The 26,838-nt window shown below is 37.7% G+C and overlaps 1 protein-coding gene across 4 annotated transcripts in view; it reads left to right on the top strand.

Moving 5' to 3' along the window:
• Nucleotides 1-26,838, top strand: part of pax5 (paired box 5) — a 51,962-nt gene that overhangs the window by 16,277 nt on the left and 8,847 nt on the right. For 2 of the 4 annotated variants that reach the window (XM_084094975.1, XM_084094976.1), the window contains 4 exons: nucleotides 866-991; nucleotides 8,187-8,368; nucleotides 15,778-15,907; nucleotides 23,964-24,065. In XM_084094975.1, coding sequence (XP_083951101.1) covers nucleotides 866-991; nucleotides 8,187-8,368; nucleotides 15,778-15,907; nucleotides 23,964-24,065 — 540 coding nt within the window. The remainder of the gene's footprint in view (nucleotides 1-865; nucleotides 992-8,186; nucleotides 8,369-15,777; nucleotides 15,908-23,963; nucleotides 24,066-26,838) is intronic. The other 2 variants (XM_084094978.1, XM_084094977.1) reach the window with 1 other exon arrangement.

The raw sequence follows: 26,838 nt of genomic DNA, 5'->3' as shown, positions 1-26,838 counted from the left end.
TACACAGATACACACTTTCACATCACCTGGAAATCCAACCTATGATTAAAATGGACTAAAAATGGAAGATGCTACAGGTTACACCAGTTCAATACAAAATATTAAATGGATAATAGTTCATATTACAAATTCTGAGCGATTTATGTATAAGAGTTGATGACATGATGCTAATTTTCTTTTTGAACTAATAATATATTTTAATTTAAAATTTGGATATATTTTTGGGGCATAAAGTAAAAATGTTAGAGAGGTACTGTCCTGCTATTATAACAAAGAAAAAAAAAAACTCATTAAAATAATATTTTTTGAAAAGAAAGCTTTATTTAAAGAATAGTTCACCCAAAATGTAAAAAAAACCTGTCATTATTTATTCACCCTCATGTCGTTCCAAACCTGTATGCATTTCTTTCTTCTGTGGAAAACAAGAAATATATTTTAAAGAATGTTGTTTAAAAAAATGTACTCACATGTTTTAATATATGAAAAAATTGTCTGTCAAATCAAAGTCATGTTGTGCAACCAAAAAATTAATGTGGTGCAACCAACATGCAGAAAAAAAAGAAAAAAAAATACATAGAGGACACCTGCAGTTTAATAAATTCTAATAAATTTACTTTTTTATGACAAAGCAAGATTAGTTTAGGTTGTAAAATGCTATTAATTAAAAAATCTAAAAAATGCGTTAGTATAATGAAAATAATGATTTATGTGTGTACAAATATGTGTAAGCATTTTAAAATAGATTTTTGAACGAGTTTTCTTTATCACAGTATATTCTTTCCAATGTGAATGTCCTGTCAGCGCAATGAGCAGCACTTTATTTTGGGACATTTGTGGTCTTCATAACCTCTCTGTAACTTTCTAGCCTCTACAGTGGCAGTGACCCAGGTATCCTCAGTAACCAGTGACACTGCAGGCTCCTCCTACTCTATCAGTGGAATTCTGGGAATTAGCTCACCTGCCGATGCAAGCAAGCGGAAGAGAGATGAAAGTAAGTCGGTGTGTGCGCTTTGTTTTCGGGAACAGAAAATCGACTCTAAACTTAGCTTTAAAGTGTTATTCATGCTGTTGCACTGAGGGAGTTTATTTCATGCAGGACACTAATGAGACATTATGTATACCAGCAATTACAGAACAAAAAATAAATTACACCATGTATTCTTTCTTCCTTTCTTTCTTTCTTATGCACAACCTCATCTTAATGCACACACACACATACACACAAGCACACACAGAGCACAGATGGAAGTTGCTGAACATTGACAGATGCATCAGAGTAGGTGGGGGATTGGACACCGCTGGCACGTCTTAGATAAACATCTCTATCCAGGGGAGGCACAGTGTGTGCATGTGGATGTGCATGTGTGTGTGTGTTTGCACACATGTGTCTATTAAAAAGTCATTGCTTGGCAGACCCCTGCAGTACATGAGGGAACTCCAGATGTCACCCACATACTCTCACACACAATATGACTTATGAAATACCAGACATCAACAATAGAATATTCATTTCTATTTAGTACACTTTCATTTAGCTGTTTAGCAATAATTTATATGTAAATATGTAAATATGTTTTGACCAATGAGATATATATCTATCTATCTATCTATCTCTAAAATATAATATAATATAATATAATATAATACTCCTCAAGGTTAAATTAAGCAACTGCATAAACTATAGATGCAATGCAACTTTGTAGGCTGACTACTGGCTTAGCTGAACACACACACACACACACACACACACACGCACACACCAACGTTCATCCAAGCTCCAATTAGGCCGACGTCTGCCACTTTAATTAATGCAACACATCACATCCAGCAGGGAGGGAGGGGCGACTAAATGAATTTGTGTGTTTAATTGACGTGGTGAAACTGCGGGTGGTCAGTGCTGTGATGTTTTGCAGTGTGTGTGTGAGTGTGTCTGCACGCTTGCTGCGAGGGGCGTTATCATGGGTTTGCTGAAGGCATAAAGTAACATAAGCGATAGTTTTGGCTGGTAGTAGCCTACACTGCTTGCAAATGTTAAGTATAAGGCACATGTTAAGGAGCCTGGTCATGATTTTGTGAAATTGAGTATGATGGACAAAAATTGTGATTTACAGTTCTTTTACAAATTTATAGGACCCATTTCTCAATATTTTGGTCACTTTTTCAAACCTCTTCACACACTTAGCACAACAGCAGTCTATGTGGGCTAAACTGTGGATTATTTATCATTGCTTTGGCACAAAATGCATTCAATGACTACATCTTTCAAATGACATGAATACTTTTCTCACTCAGACACAAACACTGCCAAAACTCAATATAACAAACAGGCCAATTTGGACATGCTTACATACAAATGACTCTTTGAGTCTCTGAGTCAGTTCTTTTTAGTGAATCAAAAACTTACAGTGCGACCAGTGTAAACGATTCCTGAAGCGAATGAGTCTCATGAGCTGGTTCTTTTTAGTGAATCAAAAGCATAGAGTGAGACCAGTGTAGACCAATTACTGCAACGAATGACTCTTATAAGCTTGTTCTTTTTAGTGAATCAAAAACATACTGCATGACAAGTGTAAACCGATTCCTAAAACGAATGAGTCATGTGAAATGGTTCTTTTTAGTGAAACAAAAACACAACGCAACCAGAGAAGCTCAATCCCGAAAATGATTGACTTTTGTTAGCCGGTTGTTTTTTTAATTAATAGTTTTAATGAATAAAAGACGAGTTACTCATTTCAATCAGTCTCAATCACTGCCCTAATATACAGCATTAGGAGGGAGAGAAAATTTCTTTCATATGTTTGCAAAATGGACATTATAACTGAAATATACCATAAATATATATAAATATAGTCAAACTTAAAGCTTGTGAATCAGCGATGAATTGGGAAATTTCTTTCTTTCTTTCTTTTATTCAACTTTCAGAAAAACATGACTTGGGAAATTTCTATTGATACCCAGGCCTTTGAAGCAAAACCGAGAAATTAAATAAAGACATTTTTCATGTACTTCGGTAAATTGCGTCTATGTAATACTAGGAATTTCTATGCTGAGTGGTAATGCTTTCAAAAAGGGAGAGGGAGACAAAATACATGTTTAGTGAAGCAAGACACTATGATTTCCAGCTGCACACAAGCAGGAAAGGAAGTGGCAGAGGGTTTGGATGGCTTAGTGTGTGTGTGTGTGTGTGTGTGTGTGTGTGTGTGTGTTTGGGGAAAGCCCACTGATGCCCTTTGACCCAAGGGAAGTGATCTGAAAGAGAGAACTTGACTCGTGGGGCCTCTAGAACAGAAGCATTGTGTCTGCCCATTCTCTAAGAACGGAGGAGGAATGGACGAGGGGAGGAGTGGAGGAAAAGGAGAAATAGAATAAAGAAAGACAGGAGGCCTGTGGTACGGGGCACAGGGGTCGGACAATGTTCTCTTTGCCCCCTGAAACAATAAAGAAACCTTCCTTTAATGTAAAAACTTCAAAAAGTGAAGGGAAAAAAAAAGTCAAATAGAAAAATTATACAAATTTATGGTTGTTATTCTGTTCAGTTTAACAAACCAAACCTGGATGTTTGCATCGGCAGTGGACATCATCAGGACAGACATGATTTCCTCTGCCGTTTAATATGTTCACTTCTTGTCCAGTTTCATTTCAGTCATTTTTATCTCGTTCATTCTGTGGAATATTTTGAATGGAAGATAGGGGAAATTTTTAATAAGGTGGGGGGATTGTGAAAGAGAGGGGGAGTGAGAGAGAGGGAGGGAGGGAGGATAGGGGATAGATGATAACAGTGGGATTTGTTAAAGGTTGGTATCCTCCTTTCAGAGACTTATACTTTGATCTGTCAAGGTTGGCACACGCACACGCGCACGCGCGCACACACACACACACACACACACACACACACACGCTCACACACAAAGTGTATCAAGTGCATAAGAAATCATCCAAACAGTTTTCTCTGCCCCAAAAACCTTCAACCTCACCCCTGAGAGAAAGAGAGAGGAAGACAGAAAAAGACAGGGGGCACAACGGTGATCTCATTGTTGCTATTGTCTCTGCTTTTGAAGCAAGGAAGATGCCTCTCCTCCGTTCTCCTTCTGTGTGTGTGTGTGTGTGAATAGTGGGGTTAACCCTGAATGCAGCTGGGCTGTATTGTGTCTGGTTACAGAGAGTGGTTCCCTAAAGCAGGTTCAGAGGCTGAAAGACAAAAGGCCAGAGAACATCTGAATACCTAAGACCAATGATTCTGTTTGTGTGCGTGTGGGTTTGTGGGGTTTGAAACGTAACACGAGGAAGGTTGGTTAACCGTGATGCTGGTATGGTGTGTTTGTTTAAATTTGGTGAAAAATAGCTTTATTGGCGACTTCTCTTCTTTCTGTCTCTCTTTTGCTCTGATATGGCTGAGTGGACTTCCAGATGTGTTTGAAATTGCATTTCACACATGGTGGCTGACACTGTGAAAGAGTTACACGCGTAACATACACGCAAACAGTCACAGATAAACACATATCTGTGTAATAATAACAACTAAAAAAAAGTCCATTGCGTTGTTTTGACACTCAGTGGCTATGTTTTAAGATATGGATGTTTGTGGACTCCTGAAGCTCTAGAAGAAATAATAGGCAGTCACATTTACAGTCGTTCTGCAATTTTTTGCAGGTGAAATCCAGTAATTTCAATAGGAATCCATGTCCATTGGGAATTTCGCATGAGGTAAAAAGATTTCCTCGTGCAGATTTTATAGTGGGTTCAAGCGGCCATATTGACCAGAAAGCTGCTTGGTTTGAATGTGACTTCTGTGTGAGCTGTGCTTCATACATCATGACACTTTGACAATTTTTTTTTGCCTTGTTAAATTCTAGTGAAAGTTATGATGAAAAAAAAAGATATAATATATATTATATGTGTGCTTTGCATATTAAGTATGATATATATATATATTGAGTGCTGCTGTCACTGAATGAAAAGGGGATAATTTCATGTAAATTCAATATTAATTTGATAATATAATTTGTAATAAGGCAAACGTTGTATGAAATTAGAATGCTAAATAAATGCATTTTCACTAGTGGTCTCAGATGTTTTAGTCCCTACTGATGCATAAATAAACAACCATGTGCACAAATATAAGCAAAGCACACAAACACTCCAGAGAGCTGCAGTTTACAAACGGCCCTTTTTTAAAAACCAAGATCCAACCTTTCAGCCATCTTTTGTGTGTGTGTGTGTGTGTCGTCAGTGGACAGTCTTTGAGAAGAGTGGAAAGCAATAAACCTGCTGAAATGGTGCCATCTCACAGACATGATTGATCAATTGAATTCTATCAGACACACTGACCGCTGGGATTAAGAGGGTCAAAACACTGGAGATCATACACTCTCTGTGTGTTCTGTGTGTGTGTGTGTGTGTGTGAGAGAGAGAGAGAGCATTTAAGTAAGTCCTGGCGTTGAGGTGTATTAGAGACACATGGGACCTTCACGCCATCAGCGAGTCAGTGACTAGCAGATCTTTCTTTTAAATAACCGCAGGCAGCAGTAAACTGGATCTGAATTCACATTCAAATGGATTGATTTCTGTGTTCAAATGAAGGAGGAAAAAGGAATGTTAGGATAGCGGCTTTGTCTGCCTGTAATTTTATCCTTCTATCCCTCCATCTCTCTCTCTCTCGTTTTGTGGGGATTGCTCTGGCCTCTGACTCAAACTCCCTAGAATAACCTCTCAGAGGCATTTTGAAGAAATGAATTGGCTCTATATCAGGGATTTTCGTTTCTATTCTTCTTTTTTCATCCCCCTCTCTCTCTCTCTCTTTTCTCACCTTGTAATCATTTGAGGGCTGTAGCTTTCTCAGCTCTTATAATTGTCTCTTCAGAAACTCAACAGCCCAGTAATAACTGACTCACACGCTGCCTTAACACTCGCTCAGAGAGGAGGACGCAAGTCCAGGAATCTGTCTGTGTGCCTGTATGTGTGCTTGAGTCTCTGTCTGTTGGTTTTTAGAAAAGTTCAAGTATCTTTATGATCATGATGACAAAGAGAAATAAATCACTATTATAAATTTTTCCCCAGAATGTAATAAGGAACATAAGTCAGGCCCCGTACCTCCACTTCCCTACTATATAGCAGGCAAAAAACTGAAGTGAAATGAGTAGTATGATCATTTTCAACCAAATTCGCGGTGATCATAAAACAGTAGGGTAAAGTAACTGAATGACTTACTATGGTGAGATTCGGATGTGCGCATCCAATGGACACTTTACTATCCTATGAGGCCATGGGAGAGAAGTCATGAATGGCAAAGCGAATTATGCCATAGGTCACATGACAATGCTAACATGACGATTGGAGAATAGTACAGGCACATTTTTTAATGGTTGAAAAGTAAGTTCATATGGGTACATGTAGTACATACTACATAGAGTATACAATTTAGGATGCAGCTATAGAGTTTCAGATCCTCACGATTATGTTAAAACAAATGAGATTAAAGTGGTTGACTTGTAAGATGGTTTGGTACCATTATTTAAGTCAACAGTTAAAGGGATAGTTCACCCATTTACTCACCCTTATGCCGTTCTAAACCTATACGACTGTCTTTCTCCTATGAAAAATATTGTTTCAACTATTTACACAAAATTAAATAATATTTTCACACTTTTTGCATATTTTAACAAAATGACATTTTGATTGGATACAATGCCAATAAAAATATTCGGTAACACTTTATTTTGATGGTCCCTCTTGAACATTCTGTTGACTAGAAGTAACTTTGCAACTACATGGCAGCTTACTCTCATTAGAGTATTAGTAGACTGTCTGCTTAAAAGGGTGGTTGATTATGATTTCACTTTTTTAACTTTAGTAAGTGTCTAATGTTGATGTTTGAGCATAAACAACATCTTCCATGTCACGATGCTCAAAGTTCAAAGCAAAGGGAGATATTTTATTTTAAAGAAATTGCTTTTTAAGGACTACAACAAACGGCTGGTAGGGACTACACAACATTCCTCCCGGGTTAGTGACATCACTAACCCTAAAATTGACATAAACCCCGCCCCCGGGAACGCGATTTATAGATTATCATGACAGAATATGCTAATCAATGATTAGAAGATAGTTAACTCCACATCAGCTACATAAATTTAAACATAAACAAAAAAGATTTTGAAATTTTCAGGACACAAGCTGTTGTGGCTCCGCCCCCCGTGCAGGGAGCAGCTGCTCATATGCATTTAAAGGGACAGACACAAAAACGGTGGATTTTTGCTCATCCTTAAAAAGTGACAATTTTAACATGCTATATAAAAATATATGTGGGGTATTTTGAGCTAAAACGTCACATACACAACTCTGGGGACATCAAAGACTTATTTTACATCTTGTGAAAAGCGCATTATACCACCCCTTTAATATCTGCTAACTCTTTATGATGCTCCCCAAAAGACATTCTACTGACTATAGGTAACTTTACAAGTACGTCAACTTATTCTAACCCTAACCCTACCAGTCTACTAATACTCTACTAACACTCTAATGAGAGTTAGTAGACATAGGTGTAACGTTACTTATAGACAACAAATGTGTTAAAGGGACCATCAAAATAAAGTGAAACCAAATATTCTGCTCAAGGTATGTGCTTACTTTAATTTTTTTTTTTTTATAGGAGCAGAATTGTTCGGTGTGGTGGAAATGACGTCAAAACTAATGGAGAGCTGTAATATTTGAAATATTTACAGAAATTATTCAACTTTTGTTTAGATTATCATAGTTCTAAAAATGTTATAATATTGTTTATGATGAATTTTCATTTTTATTATATTATTAAAAAGTCTGGGCTGGGGACAAGACTCCAACAATAAACTCTAAACTTTAAAGCCATTTGAACATTAGCAAAAATAAATGATGAAAGGATCCTTTAAAGAAAAGTTGAAATCTATTAGTTTAAATAAAAATCAAACCCTGGCACATAAAAGTGCCTGAAGTTGAAGCACCCATATGTTAACATTATGAATAAACAATAAACAAAATAATGGTGAATTCATGTATAGAACCTTATTGTAAGTTGGTTTATTGTTATATTACATCCAAAACACGGGCTTGTGCTTAATATGCACTCTTATTCTTAAATGTCCTACTTTTGTAAATTTTACTTTGTTTATTATTACTACTTCATGAAATCTGTGTGAATCTCTCTCCAGCTCTACAGGATTCTCCTTTGGCGAATGGCCACGCCCATTCAGGGCGGGACTTCCTGCGGAAGCAGATGCGAGGAGAGCTCTTTACGCCGCAGCAGCTCGAGGTATTGGACCATGTCTTTGATCGACAGCCCTATCCTGACTTTTACCCCGTCCCTGACAGCATCAGCTACAAGCCCGCCCAGGTAAGGGCTGGGGGGTAGGGGTGTGTATCCTGCCACGGTGGTTGTGTGCACCTCCTCTAAAAACTCACGCTTGCCCTTGCCTGGCTGCCAATATTGCTTGACCCTGTCCCAACCCTGCTGTTGACCTATGCGCCCCCACACTGAAGCTAATGCTGACCTTTCACCTCTTTAAGCTAATTCTGGGGCCTTGACCCCAACTGGTGCTGATCTGTCCTCTATCGAGTTTTAGGGTGAGGTTAAGTCCCAGCAATGTGTAGAGGTTTAGGGTTAAGTAGCAAACACTTGTTTATTAGCTTGCAAAAGTTACTCACACACATGGAATTATGTTTCTATGTCCACATAAGATACATTCTGCAATTACTACTATCAAAAAAATATTTCATACTGTAAGATGAGGGTTTCATAAATGTTCAGTTTTGATTTAGTGTATAGTGAGCTTTTAGGCTTCTTTATTTTAACTGCTGTCCACGTCATTTTTAAACGGGCACTAGTGGCAAGCCTGGGTCACTCACATATTTGAGATAAAACATAACATAAATCATCACCCAAGCACTAAATCGCAATATCAGAATGATTTCTGAAGGATCATGTGACTGAAGACTGAAGTAATGGCTGCTGAATTTTTAACTTTGCCATTACAGGAATAAATTACATTTTAAAAGTATATTCAAATAGATAAAAAAAAAAAAAAGTTTAATACTATTTCACAATATTACTGTTTTTACTGTATATTTGATCAAATAAATGCAGCTTTAAAACATTTTTTCTTTTGACCGGTAGTGTATAATTGCAAATAAACTGGACAGCTACTGCACATTGAATGAAAAATAGCAGCTTTGACATTCTGAAAAGAGTGACCTAAGTTTAGAGCGAGGGAGGGTACATGATGACAATAGTTGCAGTTTAAAGCAAATGATCTGCGAATAGTGTGACTTCACTGGACTGGCCAAATTGTGAATTGAATATTTCTGCCACAGCGTTTTAGACAAACACTTTTTTTGGTCAGGGGAATCCCTTTGGATAAAAATGGGCCTGTTGTCTCCATTCTGGGCAATGCTGGGTTTGTGTAAATGCTAACACATAGCAGATAAGATGCAAAAGTACAGCTGCATGCACAAACAAACGATCACATTGCATAAAAACTGTCTACAAGAATAGTCAGTCAAAGATGTCAGTCAAAAGTCAAATGCTATCACCCCCACATTCATTCAGACACACACACACAAGGCCAGTGTCAGAGTTCTATAGACTTGTCTGAAAGACCCCATAATTCCTCTGTCCATTTCACCACTGAGCGCTGAGGCTGGCAGGGTCAAAGGCTACTGAGCAGGGCATTAACCCTAGGGTCAATCCACATCCCCTGAGTGTGTGTGTGAGTCAGGTTTGTTGTGGCACAAACGATCAGACAAACTGAGAACTGGGAATTTGGAGCTGTCTCTTTTTTTAGAAATTAGATTGTACGAGAGAGGTATATGCTAAGTGGTCTTAGGTGATTGACTGGCAGGTTGTTTTCCCTCCGCTGACAGTCTAACCCGTGAATGTTGCTGAAGGAGAGAGAAATGATAGAGAGCTTGAATCTGTCGAGTGTGTTTGTGTCTACCAGAGGCACGATATGAACTTGGGACTTGATTTAGTTATTTTCCCTGTAGCTGCTGTTTTGATTCGGTTACATAAGGGTTCAATTATATATAAAATCAATGGTTTGATTACACCATTCATATGTTTTTCTTAGATAAGGTAAAAGTGTGCTTCATGTAGTGACATCAAAATAAATGAATTTTATGACCCTAATATGGGTCTTTCATCGATAGCACAGTTTCACTTTTTACAGTGTTCTAACAAAACCTACAACAATCAAAGAACCTGAAAATAGATGATAAATCAGCATGTACAATCAATCCCTTTTATTCTCAAATAATCTCTTTATTCAGCACCTGTCATTTTAAGTCAAATCATGATATTTGATTTTTCCCTGCTCTTTTAAAAGAGTACTATGAAAACGAACTGCAACTTTCAGAATTCAAACTTCAAGTCTTCAATGTCTTATTCCAAACTTCTGCAACTTTCTGATGTCAGAAATCCAACATGTTAACCCTTTCTTTTAGATGTTGTAACTAAACCTCATGGTGGCACAGCATGTCTTTCAGCCATTTAGAAGTAGCAATATTCATCCATCCATCCACCCATCCATTAATCCATCCATCCATTCTGCAAGGATGACATATTTTTTAGGCCAAACTGGAAATAGCATCACTCTGTTTCCTTTGACAAAAAGCAAATAGGATTTTCCCACTGGCTTTTGGATTATTGCAGAAAATAACTTTGTGACCAACAAAAGTTCATCTTACATAGGTTGTTCATATAATCCTCACAAATGAACAAAGTTTTTATGAATTTTGAAGCCTAAATGCAATCGCCAGAGGTAAAAAGCTACATTTAGTCTATTAATGAACTACACCATGGTCACATGACTTAAACGTCACCACCACTAAGCTTCTGAAAAATCTTCCAATCTAATGTAAAATCTGCAAGTTGGAAAGTTTGAGTTAGAATAGTTTCTAAGAGTATAAAATGCATACAACATCAAGCGTAGCGTTGGCATTCTGCGTTGGCATTTGGCATTCTGATTCCCCTTGAATCAGAATAAATTCTCGAATTATGTTGTACTTTAAAATCTTGAATTAAAGATATTTGCAAACATTCATGTTGGTTCTGTTCTGTTTACCCCAAGGGGGCTTATTGCTGCTCTCCCTGCTCTTATCCATGCTAGGCTGCATGGATGCACAGGGAGTTCTCGCCCAGAATGGAACCATACCGCCAATCCAAACTGTATGCAATTGTCAATCGTATTTGACGGTAGTGGTCCTGACAAAAATGCATCAAATGGTTATTTATGATTGGCTCAAAAATCTAAATATGTGAGTGTCCATTCGCAAATCCCTGTGCGTGATAGGATGATATGATGGCTGAGCAAGTTACATCAAGATCAAAAAGCTCCATGTATTATAAACCTCCTTGGATCAAATAGAAGTCTTGCATACACAGCAAGAAAAAAATGAAATACCTATTTAATTAAAATGATTTCTTCAGCAAAATATATGAAGCAAAATCCTTGACTATTTTTAATTTTATTATTATTAATTAAAAGTGGAAAAAATGTACGATATGACCCAACCCCCCCTTTAATATGCATCTAATATCCTTAGCAATGTTTGTTCTATACTTTGTAAAGTCGATGTGGTATGAAAGCACCTGCTCTGATGGTAAACATAAAATGTTATGTTTCTCTTTTCTCTCCACCCATAAATTTACCCTCAAGCTATATCTATAGTGATGAAGAAAGATATATCTATTCTTTCTTCATCTTTCATCCTCCCCTCCCGCACCCTTTCTCCGCCTCTTTTACATTTTTTTTTTCACTTCTCCTCTCATTTGCTCTCTCCATCTCTCAGTTTGTGGTGCTGGAAGGACCATTAAGCACTGGCAGATCTATTAATTAGTGTCCTGCATTTCAAGGGGGAGCATATAAAACTGCACGCTCGTGAGAGTCTTTTCATTTGAATTTCCTCTTTCCTTCTCTTTATATTATGCCAAAGATACATCAACAGCCCAACAACCCTTACACTGAACTAATTACTCAGCTAGACCAAGAGACTAGAGAGATAAAGGCACTGGAAAATATTAATTTATAAAAACAAACTTTAGAGGTAAATAGTAAATATTAAGAGATCAGAGCAAAAATGCATGCAGTTGTGTTTAACTCAGGCCAAAGCATTTTCATTTTGGGGGCTTTTGCTTTTATATTATATGAAAGTATAGCAAAAGTACAAGTTTAAAGGGATGGTTCAAAGTAAAATCAACCTAGGGTCCTTTGCAACATGACCTTGAGCCAAACAACCCCCCACCCCACCCCAATTTCCTAACTGCTGCGATACAGTATGTAAAACAAGAAACAAAACTAACAACAACTAAAAAAAATTGTTCACATCTGTTACCGATAAAACTGAACATGCTTTTAACACCACTCATAGGACATTTCACTTTGAGAGTGTCCCGAAACCTGCTAGAAGTACGTGATATAATTTTGCAGAAATTTAGCCATAGGCACGCTGAACCTGTGTTGCACATGTCACAAGCAGGTGCTCAGTCCCCTGCACCATAGCAGTTACTGAGCCATGATGTGTATAGGGCCTTTCGCACCGGGTTCCAGAAACGTAGTTCTTGGCACTAGCCACCAAGGTAGTTCCCCGAGAACTAAATGTTCCCCTACAACCATTTTTCTGGTTGCATTCACACCGCCAGTAGGAACTCTGAAGTGACGTAAGCTGTGCTTGTTGTTGTGACTTTTATTTTGATAGTGCGGAGGACATTTATTTTGACGGCGCTGAGAACGCCAGAGCCTGAGCACACAGTGCTCCCATTCTCCATCTTCATTAGTTTACGATAACAGTCCTGTCTAATATGTTATTATATAGAATTGTTATACAAAGAAAGTAGATAGTATATGAAAAAGTATTAGCATTTGCAGTGTGGTTGATGCCCAATGTTGCTAGCTGAGCTCAAACACATAATCATGTTTTGCTTGGTCCCCTAAAAGTCGCGTTGGATTTTCTTCTTAGTGTAAAGGTTGAGAGGTCCATCTATCACCGTTTTCTATGTTCGTAGAGTTAGTTTGTGGAGTAAATATATAGGCTATGATCTGTGTGTGTACACAGCTTGTGTTCGGCCAATCAGCGTACACTTACGTCACAGGTAGTTCCTACTGTGGTGGGTTAGACCCTACTCTGAAGTAGGAGATAATTTAGTTCCCCAAAAGGCGTTTCTGGAACTAAAATCGTCCCCAGTTCCTGTGGTGCGAACACGCCAAAAAGCAGGTACTTCCGCCAATAGTTCTAGGAACTATGAGAAGGTTCCTTCAGAGTGAAAGCCCTTCATGTGGAGGACATGAGTTTGAGTCTTGTTTGCACTGTGTCCTGTTCCTATTCTCTCTATCATTTCACATACTCATACTGTAATAATAAAAAGAAAAAAGAAAACTTAAGTGTGCTCATGTGAAAATTGTTACTTAAAATTGCACACCGTCAACACTTATAACAGCGCTGGCGAGGGCCAGTTCACCCAAAAATAAACATTCTATTGTCATTTACTCAAGTCTTTTCAAACCTGTATGACTTTCTTTCTTCTGCAAAACAAAAAAGATACGGTGCAATAGAATGTTGTCCAATGTTGTTTTGGACCCCACTTACTTTAATTTTATGGACAAAAACTGCTGAAACATTCTTCAAAATATCTTCTTTTGTGTTTCTCAAAAGAAATAAATTCATACAGGTTTGGAATGAGGGCGAGTAAATGATGACAGAATTTTCATTTTTGGAGGAATTGTGCCTTTAAATATAATATTTCTCCCAAAAGGTATGGAAACAACATGGTCTCAAATAAAGTATTTAAAATTGTGTGTGTGTGTGTTATACGTGCTGAGAGCCGCGACTCTTTGCTCCAGAGGAGCTCACCAATAAATGCCTCCCTGCCAGTCAGGCTCATTTAATACTGCATGCACTGCTAAATACCTCCCCCATCACTCTGTCTCAGTCCCACACACACATAGTGCAGTTTACAGGCTCTTCTAGGAGACAATGCGTACAAGCTGAGGAAAAAATAGAGGAAGGGAGATAGAGGGAATGGAAGAGAGAAAGAGCATCTGAGAGGAAATACTATTATGTAAATGTGGCTGCGGGTTGGGGTGAAATTATTTTGGTGTCGCGCGATTAGGGGCCTCATCTGTTATTGATGTGCGCGAAGAGGAGAGCCATTACAGAGGGGCTGTGTCAAAAACGACCCCCGAGAAAACTGTGACCCCAGAGAGAAATCGTGAGAACAAGGAATACAGTTGAAATGGAATTCCAGTAAGTTTCAGAAAGGCTGTGTGCTTGTTATTTAGTCAAAATCAATAAAAGTTTTTTTTCTTCATTTTTCTTTTACTTCTTTTTCTTTTCATCTCAATTTATTTTACAAACTCCATTCCTTGTTGACAGCCATTTTTTCCCAACCTTATTCTCTCTCTACGTCTGGCCTCGCTCCAATCTTTGCCCCAGCTGTGGTGTGTGTGTGCCACGTCTATATGTGAAATGTGTGTGTGCATCATGGTCGCTGATGGGTTGCGTAGCTTCAGAATTGACAACATTTACAGGCTAAAATGAGAATCATCCATCTTCACTAGGCTGCTGTCAGAGGTAGGGCCAAACTTCATAATCCCCAATTACTAGCGCTAACCTTCCCATCTACATACACACATGATGAGGGGGTGGGTGCGAGCTGCATAAATAGAGAGGAAATGCCTATCTCAGACTGAATGACTGAAACAGAGAGAAATAGACAGTGGGAAGGAGTCAGAGATGGAAAGAGAGAGAGAGAGAGAGAGAGAGAGGGGAAGTGGACGGCGTGAGCTGTGATTGGTGAGGTCACAGTCTACTGCCCTCGCCGTGGTGATGAGCACTGAGGTGTTTAAGGGGTCACTGGGATACACACATACATTCACACACAAACACAAACAAACATCCTGCTTACCCTGTGTATTAGATTGGAATTTAACAGCTGTGGTTTTCGGTTGTAATTCTAGTAAAGAATTATGGTTCCATTAACAATTATCTTAGGTCATTTAGAGGAAACTCCCTCCCCCCAATAATATATACTGAACAGAAAAACAGGAATTTTTGTTACATCACAATTGATGAAAGCAATGAATTGTGGTTTAGTGAAGAATCTCTTTGACTTTTTTTCCTGAAGAAAATGACTGCAAATTTTAAATGTGCTTAAAGCCACAACCTTGAAATCAAATTATGTGGTTCCAGTATTGTCTTTTTATCCCAAATGGAATCAGTTCTGAAAAAGATTATTTCCAAACCCTAGTATAAGAGCACAAACTGTACGGTAACAGCAGGGGCAGGTGTATCATCAGGATTTTGTTGAAGTTTAATTCACACCTAATCAGGGTTATTAATAACCTCCTCCTGCACTAAAACAGAAGCGACATCCACTTCCCAAACTCTGCCATCAAACCACATCCACACCTGAGTGACAAACCCCATTACCACCAATGGAGATAAATCACTGTGGGTGTGGGACAGAGATCATTGTAAGTAATTGGTCATGAAAGCACACAAGCGGGGTCAGTCTGAGGTCGGCCACATACATCACCTGAATCTGTGCCACCTCTACTCATTAGTGTTGACTATGTACCTGTGTGTCATTCACAAATTGTGAATCATATTTTGGATACACATGCAAACAGCGAGCAGAACACACACACACACACACACAAGCAAACACAAAGATGAGGGTTAACATACAAAGTAATTGCATGAAGTTGATTTTCTTTCATTATAGCCATCTAATGAAATCTGTTTCCATAGACGTCTGATTACTCAGCTATGGCATCTCTGGCTGGTGGATTGGAGGAGATGAAGAACAGCTTGGCCAATCAGACAGGAGCAGAGTTAGGTTCCACTGTTGCGGGACCTCAATCGTATCCACTAGTGTCCGGTAAGCAAACTATGTAAAAACAAAACAAAAAAACATGTAGTTTTCACTTCTGTCTTCTTTCCAGATGTTTTGCAAAGCAACCCATCCCAGTCAGCATGTGACCAACCTTTAAAGCTGAAATGTGGTTGAAATAATTTCAGTTGTTGTTTCAATGTTGAAATAATGTTTAATGCTAAATGGTTGTAAAACGGTAACAGTGTACTTAACACTTATAAATCAACATTGAAATTTTAAGACATTGTAAAAGTAAAATGTTGAAACATCATCGCAGTGGTTCAACCTTGATCCATGATGTTGATTTACATGTGAATAAATGTTGAAATGCCAGCTGGGTTAAAGGGGTACTTGACTGGCAAAATGGGCTTTCAATAAAACTTGGCTGCCTATGCAATAGAAAGTAGGGCTGGGTATTGACACAAATTTCACAATTCGATTCGATTTCGATTCACAAGCTTGCAATTCGATTCGATTTCGATTACGATTCGATTCAATATCGATTATTTTGGATATCAGGTACAATACATTGCAATTTTTCTCAAGGAAAACAAATCTCTTAACTATTGTAAACTATGGGAGTCAGTTGTAGCCTATAGGCTTCATTAGCCTACTATAATATTGAAGGTAAAAAAATAACTGATTTGTATACAAACACTTAAAATACACTTATTTATTTTTATAATAATAAAGTTATATTAAATTATATACAAATTTAAATGGAGGCTGTCATAAAAAAAACTTTCCAGATTTATTCAAACATGCATTAAATATTGAAGAACATTAAAAATTATAATGAATATGTAATATGGTGCATATATTTAACAAAATGCTACTCTCTAATTTTTCTAGCTGACTAACGAGTTTATGGTCACTGGATATGGTTTTTCTGAGGTAAATGTGACGTTACATGACATTGTTTACTAACGTCTTTCCATGGTTGAAACACTGATTGAGCGATTTCATGTGACATGATACGGACTTCGATAAGTTGTACTCTACCTTTTAACACACTTTCAGATGCTCATTCATGTTTATCTCGCGCTGTAACGGATATTATTAAGGCGGAAGAGAAGATTGTGTGCGCTCCGCGTTGCTGCTTCTCTTGAGCTGAGCTGCGCCAGAGCGATCTCACGCCACAGCGCCAAAACGGTATTTATGTTTTTGAATTTCATAAGAAAATGGACGTAATTTGAAATCTGAGACTTTGTTTCATATTAATAATAACAAAGCACAAAGATTATTGCGATTTATTGAATGGGCATGCGCGCAACAATGTTCCATTCATTCATCACTGAAAACAGGATGACTAATCGATTCTTGGGATTTAAGAATCGATATCGTTTCGTAAAAATGAGAATCGATTAAAATCGAGAAATAGATATTTTTTACCCAGCCCTAATAGAAAGGCAGAAACTTTTTTGAAATCGGTGATACCTGTTGTCTTCCTGTTTGCCAAATAGGTAGAAAAACTTCAATGATCATAATTCACTGGGCATGTTGCCATCCAAGGCCACTCCCACCAGTCTGCTATGGATACGCTCACCGGTGAACGTGATTTCACCAAGTACCAAATGTTCCTGGATCAACATGTTGATCCTGGAACATCTTTCCAATCAACCAATCAGATTTGAGGGACAAGTTTATAGTTTATGTCAAGTTTAGGCTTAGACCCAGGGTGAGGTGCTTCAACATCAGTGTTATTTCACCTATCATTTCCCTCTGATTTTAGGGAAAAGTTATGGGTAGGGTTAGGTTTAGGGGTAGGAATAGGGTAAGGACTAAATTTTGGGACAGGAATGTTATGCCAGGATCAACAAAATATTATGATCCAGGATCATGTCTTACTTGGCAAAATCACGGTGACCTATACGCTCACCATAGTCAAATTCCGCCTTGCTTTAGTAGGAAATACTTCTTAGCAAACTTTTAGTCATAATGGTGCAAACTTGTATTGTTCCTAGATCCAAGAATTCAAAGATTAAATGTTTACTTTTGGTTCCCAGTAAACAATTAAACATGCATGCATCATGGAAGAATTGTCTCTTTTTTTACTGAGTAATGAAAATTCCCACTATAGTGTCATTTTCAAATTATGATCAAATTAATAGCATTCTGTGATGGAAATTATTATTATTATTATTTTTTTTGCATTTTGCATTTTGAAATTAAATGGCCAACACCTTTGTCGTTCTAAGACCAATTTCCACAATTAAATTATATTTTCACACAATTTGCATAATTTGACTTTTGAGTTTGAGTTTAAGTTTGGAAGTCTAGGATAAGGGTACAACATTCAAATCTATATATAAAAAGGAACTTGAAAAGTAGAAAAATGTCAAAGGTATGGTACGACATTTCTAAAGCAGTGTTAATGCGACCTTTTTTATAGCAAAAAGAAAAGTAAAATAAAAATCAACCTCTGGGAAATAAATAAAAGCCAGATCTTTACTACATTCCTTCCAGTCTGCTAACAGCTGAAGTGCTGATCTGAGATCCGCAAGGCTTTCCTGTTATAATAGCTGTGTTAAACATGAAGGAGAACCATCTGATTGTGGTTCAGCTTGCTGTGGGCAGCCCAGGGGTGAGATGAGTGTTATCAGACCTGTTAAACAGTGCTCAGTGATTCAGATTCAGACTCTATTTCCTAAGGGACAGAGGGAGTGGATGGAGACCTGTAATTACTATATACACGTCTCCTCCTCTCCCTTACTCGCTCACTCCATTTGGGAGTAAGGGAGCGCTAATTAAGAGCTGCTTGGACAGGAGCCCTAACGAGGGAATCATGGAATTGGGATTTGTGCACCATCTGACAAGGTAGAGCGAAACCTGTACATCTACACGGTGTGTGTGTATGAGCGTGTGTGTAGAAGGACAGAGAGCCAGAATGGATTACAAGCAGAGCTCGTCTCATAATGGACCATGTGAAAAGACTGGATTGAGTTCCTCATGTTTGCATAATGGCGCCCCCTATTGGCAGATCACAAATGAAATTATACTTTACATTTATGATGACTATAATTTTTTTAAATCAATTTACAAATGATACAGTCATGCAAATACAATTAGACATGAATGAATGGTTGTTGTTTTTTTCTGGGTGACACAAGCCAGACTCAGACTTACATTGACCACATTAGCACCACTGCTCAATGTGTCACAGCATGTGAACTACCCACCAGACCCAGATTTGATCTCTTTTGGACAAGAACATTTTTTTCCTGTCTACCCTCTTTCATTCTTCTCTCTTCTGACAATGTCTCTCAGAGGACGAGGCCTTGTCTGTTCTACCTCTGAAGAGTCCATCTCTCTCTCTGTCCCTCGCTGTTGCCCTGTCCACTGACCCAGAGTGGATTAGTATCCAGTCTTCACTAATGTCTTCCTGTCACCTAACATGGACAACTCCCTAACATGGCAACCAGCAGAACAGAGAGAGAGTGAGACTCTCTGTAACTGTGTAAGGTCTGGGCAAGGTTCATTTTCACTGGGGAAAGTGGTCACATATACATTTTAAATGTTAGAAACTTTTACATTTTTGCTGCTCATTATGTTTTGGGTACAGCAGGAGAAAAAACAATCATTTTTTTATTTTTATTAAACAGTGGTTTACCGTACAAACTATGTTTGTCTTTTAATAAAAAAGTCTGTCAGTTTATGGTGCTGTTGTAAATGGGGAAGGGATTTGAAGTGCTTACACTTTTAGATTCTAAATATGTTAGCAAAATATTTTAGGATAAGGTTAGAATTTTTGTGCTCCCATTCTAATCCGCTCCGTCTATTTGACGCGTACCTGGCACTCGTTCATTTAAGTCTGCGAAGTTAAACATACAGTAGACTCGCTTGCTGTCATGATAATCCTTCATGCGAAATGGAAATACTTGCATGAATTTTTAACATTTACAGTTCAGTACACACTGTATTCGTTCGATACACATGCGTACCGAACAGAAAGACCCATAACAAAAAATTTCGGTAAGAATACGTGTACCATTACACCCCTAATAAGCAATATCACTGCAATTCAGCCGAAGGCATGATATTCAGAAAAACAGAATAATTGTGATATTGCTTTTATACAACAGTTAATATTTAGTAACTTGCATTTTAGAAACAATATTGCAAGTTACTTTGTTTTTGTTCGGTAAATTAAAATAGTTTCAAATGACATTAAAGCAGAAGAACTAGAGTTGCACAATGGCTAGTTCTTCTGCTTTAATGTCATTTGAAACTATTTTAACTATTTTAATTTACCGAACTAGAGTTGCACAATGGCTAGTTCTTCTGCTTTAATGTCATTTGAAACTATTTTAATTTACCGAACAAAAACAAAGTAACTTGCATTTTAGAAACAATATTGCAAGTTACTTTGTTTTTGTTCGGTAAATTAAAATAGTTTCAAATGACATTAAAGCAGAAGAACTAGCCATTGTGCAACTCTGAGCAACACACAGTAGGTGGTGTTTCGTTTTTGTTCCCATTTGTTAACGAATCGGGCTGGATTCATGAAAATCTTTTTAAGAGAGAAGTTAAGAAATTCTAAGAAGTTTGTCAGAATGTTCCTGATTTTATTTTAATCTTAATTATGTACCTCTTATACACTCACCTAAAGGATTATTAGGAACACCTGTTAAATTTCTCATTAATGCAATTATCTAATCAACCAATCACATGGAAGTTGCTTCAATGCATTTAGGGGTGTGGTCCTGGTCAAGACAATCTCCTGAACTCCAAACTGAATGTCAGAATGGGAAAGAAAGGTGATTTAAGCAATTTTGAGCGTGGCATGGTTGTTGGTGCCAGACGGGCCAGTCTGAGTATTTCACAATCTGCTCAGTTACTGGGATTTTCACGCACAACCATTTCTAGGGTTTACAAAGAATGGTGTGAAAAGGGAAAAACATCCAGTATGCGGCAGTCCTGTGGGCGAAAATGCCTTGTTGATGCTAGAGGTCAGAGGAGAATGGGCCGACTGATTCAAGCTGATAGAAGAGCAACTTTGACTGAAATAACCACTCGTTACAACCGAGGTATGCAGCAAAGCATTTGTGAAGCCACAACACGCACAACCTTGAGGCGGATGGGCTACAACAGCAGAAGACCCCACCGGGTACCACTCATCTCCATTACAAATAGGAAAAAGAGGCTACAATTTGCACGAGCTCACCAACATTGGACAGTTGAAGACTGGAAAAATGTTGCCTGGTCTGGTGAGTCTCGATTTCTGTTGAGACATTCAGATGGTAGAGTCAGAATTTGGCGTAAACAGAATGAGAACATGGATCCATCATGTCTTGTTACCACTGTGCAGGCTGGTGGTGGTGGTGTAATGGTGTGGGGGATGTTTTCTTGGCACACTTTAGGCCCCTTAGTGCCAATTGGGCATCGTTTAAATGCCACGGCCTACCTGAGCATTGTTTCTGACCATGTCCATCCCTTTATGACCACCATGTACCCATCCTCTGATGGCTACTTCCAGCAGGATAATGCACCATGTCACAAAGCTCGAATCATTTCAAATTGGTTTCTTGATCATGACAATGAGTTCACTGTACTAAAATGGCCCCCACAGTCACCAGATCTCAACCTAATAGAGCATCTTTGGGATGTGGTGGAACGGGAGCTTCGTGCCCTGGATGTGCATCCCACAAATCTCCATCAACTGCAAGATGCTATCCTATCAATATGGGCCAACATTTCTAAAGAATGCTTTCAGCACCTTGTTGAATCAATGCCACGTAGAATTAAGGCAGTTCTGAAGGCGAAAGGGGGTCAAACACAGTATTAGTATGGTGTTCCTAATAATCATTTAGGTGAGTGTATGTGTTATTTAAAAATCCTTGATATTCAAAACAGCCCAATGAATTCAGTAAAGATCTAAAATTTAAGAAATTAAGACAATAATATTCTAACTTTAAGAGGTTATTTACAATAATTGATTTAAAGAGTCTTCTTTCAGAAAAATAAATGTTTTTTGAGAAAACTAAATATTCTTTTATAACTATTCTTAAGTTAAAAAATATGAGGAAAATGGCTGTTAAGAATTTTCAGAATGTTTTGTGAATCCAGCCCCTGTTGAGTGAATGATTCAATGACTTATTCATAAAGACAGTTCCCTTGAGTCATTCTTGAATTAATTAGCGCTTTTCAACCTCACTCATAAAGACAGTCACTTGCAGCCACCAACCGACGTAATGATGTAACCAGCAGAAAAAGGTACTAACATGCAGAAAAACTGTTATTTCAGTGCTGTTGGAACTCTGCTTGAACAATCAGATTCGAGGACCGGAACTAACTGTTGTCTTTTTTAATATAATGTGTTTTCTTGACTGTTATGTGAACTGTGACAATGGCATTTTCAACACTCACATTTCATTCGCTTTATACCAGCAAACATAGAAACAGTAACTGAACAATGAGTTTATTTTATCCAAAGGTCACACACTCATGTTGCGCAAAAACTGATGGGTATTTGAAATATTTCCCTGTCCACACTTTTCACCTCTTCCCATCCTAATGCTCCTTTTCCTCCATCCCTGAGTTATTCTCCACCTTGTCTCAATCTCTCTTATTCCTTCTCTCATCTTCTCTATCATGTTTTTTAAGCTCTGATAAAGTATTCAGTTTCCCTCCTCTGACTCTGTTCTCGCCTCCCTCCACCTCACAGGCCCTACAGCGGCTTAAATGGTGGCTGTGTTGAAGAGGATGGATGAACTGAGGGTGATGGTGTTTATTATGATGAATGGGCTGCAGTCTACAGATCAGCACCATGTGCAGACTGAGAGATGATTCACTCTGACAGCCATGTCATGTAGCCTAATACAGTTATACATCCATACAACAGAGAGAGAGAGAGAGAGAGAGAGAGAGAGAGAGGGAGAATTAAATTTAGAAACTGCCCAGTGATCATTGTGAAATGGACAAGTTAAATCTCTTGTTAATATTTTCAATAATACATCCTTGTTTGTTTTTTAATGAACTCTAATCAATAGTCTATATAGGGTATTGACCGTCGCCACATGTGAGTCAGTTACCTGTGCCTAAAGAGCTTCATTTTTTACCTTTCAATTTCACTGACGTGATTCTCTCTTTAGTTCCTCTCAGGCCTGAGGGTGACACGGGACATGTATTTTTTTACACTAACAGTAGAGACAACCAGACCCTGTCATACATCAGTGCATAATTATACCAGAGACCCTATTACTGGGGCAAAGGCAGATTTGTGATCTGACAAAGTAAGATGGCTTTATTAATCGGGATGGTTATACAGGATGTCGCTAGTTTACCAAGCTCATGAGATGTCACTTATCAGATTTAATAAGCTACAGCACAGATCCAAGTTTCATTCGCTTTGAAATGTGAACGCTTTCTATAACAGCTTTTAAATTACACTAGTCTTTAATTGAAACTTTATTAATAAGAAAAATGGTCGTAAATGTATGCACAATTATTAAAATGCTCCAAAGAGTGCTGATGTACAGTCCAGCAGGTTATATTAATACGGCAATTTGTGGCGAAAAGTGCACTGTCTTTATGAGTGAGCCATTAAATGTGATTTATTCAACAGATTCGTTCAAAAAGCCAGATTAATTTAGGAACATCATTACTGTGTCAGAGACTAACAACTGTCAATTCGGTTTAGGCTTCATTTGGAAATTTTTCATTTGTGGAACAAAAATACACAAAGTAACAAAGTATTTCAGTATTAACTTTTTGTTTTTTTTCACTGTTGCATAAAAGCAATATATTACTCATACTGTTGGTCTGATTACCAGCCATGCTGAGTGGTAACACTAGAATCAAAACAAGAATACCTTCGTTCCGTGAAGACAGACTGTTGTTTTCAAATGTTTTATGTATTTATTTATAAAAAGTATTCCTTTGCGTCACAACTAACAAGCGGATAAAAAGGTTAAAGACTAGTTAACTGAACAATTATAGGAGAAATTGCTTCATAAATGGTTGTGGTGATTGGAATGAGTCACTGACAAGTTAGATCAATAAACTCTTCCCTATGGAGTTGATGCTAATCATGCTAGAAATGCTCTTTTTTCTATCTTTACAGGTCGTGACCTGGCCAGCACCACGCTCCCTGGTTACCCTCCTCATGTTCCTCCAACTGGGCAGGGTAGTTACTCCACACCCTCCCTCACAGGGATGGTACCTGGTGAGTCTCAACCAATTTGTAACCGCACAAACTACTTACGGTTTGCTTAAAACAGTAATATTGTGAAATATTATTACAATTTTAAATAACAGTTTTCTATTTTAATATATTTTAAAATGCAAGTTATTCCTATGATGGCAAAGCTGAATTTTCAGCATCATTACTCTAGTCTTCAGTGTCACATGATCCTTCAGAAATCAATGCTGATTTGGTGCTCAGAAATTATCGGCACTCGGTTATTAATCATGACGAAAATGGTAGTTGTTGAAAACAGTTTAATAGTTTTTTGTGAAAATCATGATGCATTTTTTTTTAGGATTTTTTGATGAAAGAAAATTCAAAAGAACAGCATTTATATGAAAAAAAAAATGTAATTGAAATTTAAAGCATCCTTGCTGAATAAAATATTAATTTTACTTACAGCAAACTTTTGAATGGTAGTGCAAATCACGATTTCCACAAAAATATTAATTAACAAAAAAGTTTGTTAATTATTGAACTGTTAGTTATTGATAATAATAATAAATGTTTTGTGAGCACCAAATCAGCATATTAGAATGATTTCTTAAGGATCATGTGACACTGAAGACTGAAGTAATGATGCATTTTAAAATATATTTCACAATAATACTTTTTTTATTATGTCTTGCCTTGGAGAGCATAAGAGACTTAACAACATTAACAAATCTTAATTATTCCAAACTTCTGATTGTAGTGTACAGACAGAGAAGTTTTTCCCATCATAGTGGATTGAGTTCTTTAGGCATAATGCTGAAGAAGGGATTGATGACAAAACTAATAGATAGGCTAATTTTTATACATGTGCCACCCTCATTCTTTCTCTCTCACCCTCTCTCGCTCTTCCTGCTGTAGTCACTCTCCCAATACCCCCTTTTCACCTCTGCTTTATTTCAGTTGAGGTCCCAGTGGGAGGGGGTCTTGTCTTTGCCACTTCCTGTCTCCCCCCATCTGCCAGGTTGACAGCACTCCCAGGGGGTTATGGGATGGAGAAGGGTGGGGGGGTTGTTGGGTGGCTGGCAGAGTGTGGGGCGGGTGGACTGGCTTTGAGTCTTCAGCAGGAGTGGCTGGACTATTAGACCCCAGTCACACAGCTGTCCCTTCTCAACATCAGTAATTTGTTTTTAATGAGAATCATCGCTGACCCTTGACTAATTCATTCATTCTCCTGGAGACTCCCTCGGCCTCCTTTCTTTTAGCTATTTTTTAATCCACAGGCCACTTCAGAATCACAGAAATACACATGGATTTTCTCACTATAGGATATTCATATTCACAAACACAAATGGCTTTGAATACTGTTCGCATAGATGCATGTGGCTTTAAATAATACTAACTTGAACAAATGTTTTCTTCATCTGACATAATTTGAAATTAACTGAAAAATTACTTTTTTTGTTATGTTTTTTTTAATGGTTAAGGGCTACCTGATTTTTTTGTGTTGTCATTGGAACACATTTAACAGTTTTGAATTGTATTTTTGGGTTGATGTAATATATATATATATATATATATATATATATATATCTCATTTAGTCATTTCTGAATAGTACTAGAAAAAGTAGGAGAATTGTAGTCGAAATTGCTTGACACCCTGCAGTATTTCAGTTGTTGTGTCTCCTGTTGAAGGCTGCACCCTCTGGAGGTCACAATTTTTAGCTGCATGCGTCATTGAGGCTGCCTCATTTCAGAAAAATAACCATTACATTCTAAAGTACGAAATAAATTACAGCAATTTACGGCTCATTAGGAATGACAATCAATTTTATAATGACTACTTTCCTGAAATGAAACATCCTCGATGACGTATGCACCGACAGAAGCAGTACTGCAGTAAAGTTGCAGTATTGGCTGCCAAATGATCCTTTAAAACAGGTAGAAATAAATAAATATATTGAAATTTTTTATCTTAAAAGGGACATTGTTTTATAGCTAAATTTAACCTATTCATTATTTCGCCGTCAGCGTTTCAAAAAAAAAAAAGTTGCCAGCCAGCACCAGCATTTTTGGTCATTTTCACAAAAGTTTCATGGCCCCCAGAATATTTAGTTGTATGAATATCTGAATATGCAAAATCAAAAGAAAGAACATACCCTCTGCTTTTAAACAAAAAAACAGTTTTATTGTAGCTTCTTGCATTACTTTTTTATCAACTCTTGAATGTGGGTAAGTTCAATAAAAAACATTATGAGCAAAAATAAAAATAAAAAATAAAAAAAATCGATGGAGTAGATCGAGTCCATCAACACCCCCAAAGCTTGCACAGTCCTATACTGGGTCGACATTTCATTCAGTAACATTAGGCAGTTTTGATTTATATGCTGTTTAATGTTGATGATCGCGTTATTTTACATTTGCATATGCTTACATATAATATTGTTTGCTTCTGCTTCTTCTTTGCCTGTGTTTTGATTAGGAGATTCAGAAGAAGCGTAATAACGCCCGCTACCGTATAACAGTGAAAACACTGAAAGCCGTACATTTCCGTCAATGGCGGGGAAAGAGTTAAAAGAACTATCTCTTGAAGAGTGCCTTCTCTTTAAAAAACACGTTCCAAAATTTACTCACAATTGCTGTCCTGTGGCAAAACATGAGAGCGGTTGCGTTTTAGACCAAACATATAATGGTGACTGAGTGGTGAGATATTTTGCTCAATAAAATGATCCTGCCAGAAGAATAGCAAGAGAACTTCATTAAGTCTGTTCCATCTGTACCATCTCAGTGAGCTTGTATGAGGTTTTACTCATGTGCAGCG

The sequence above is a fragment of the Abramis brama genome (genome assembly GCF_963993115.1).
Source record: "Abramis brama genome assembly, chromosome: 2".
In the NCBI taxonomy this organism is placed as follows: domain Eukaryota; kingdom Metazoa; phylum Chordata; class Actinopteri; order Cypriniformes; family Leuciscidae; genus Abramis; species Abramis brama.
The sequence above is the reverse complement of the archived record's forward strand: the minus strand, read 5'-3'. Positions and strand labels throughout refer to the sequence as shown.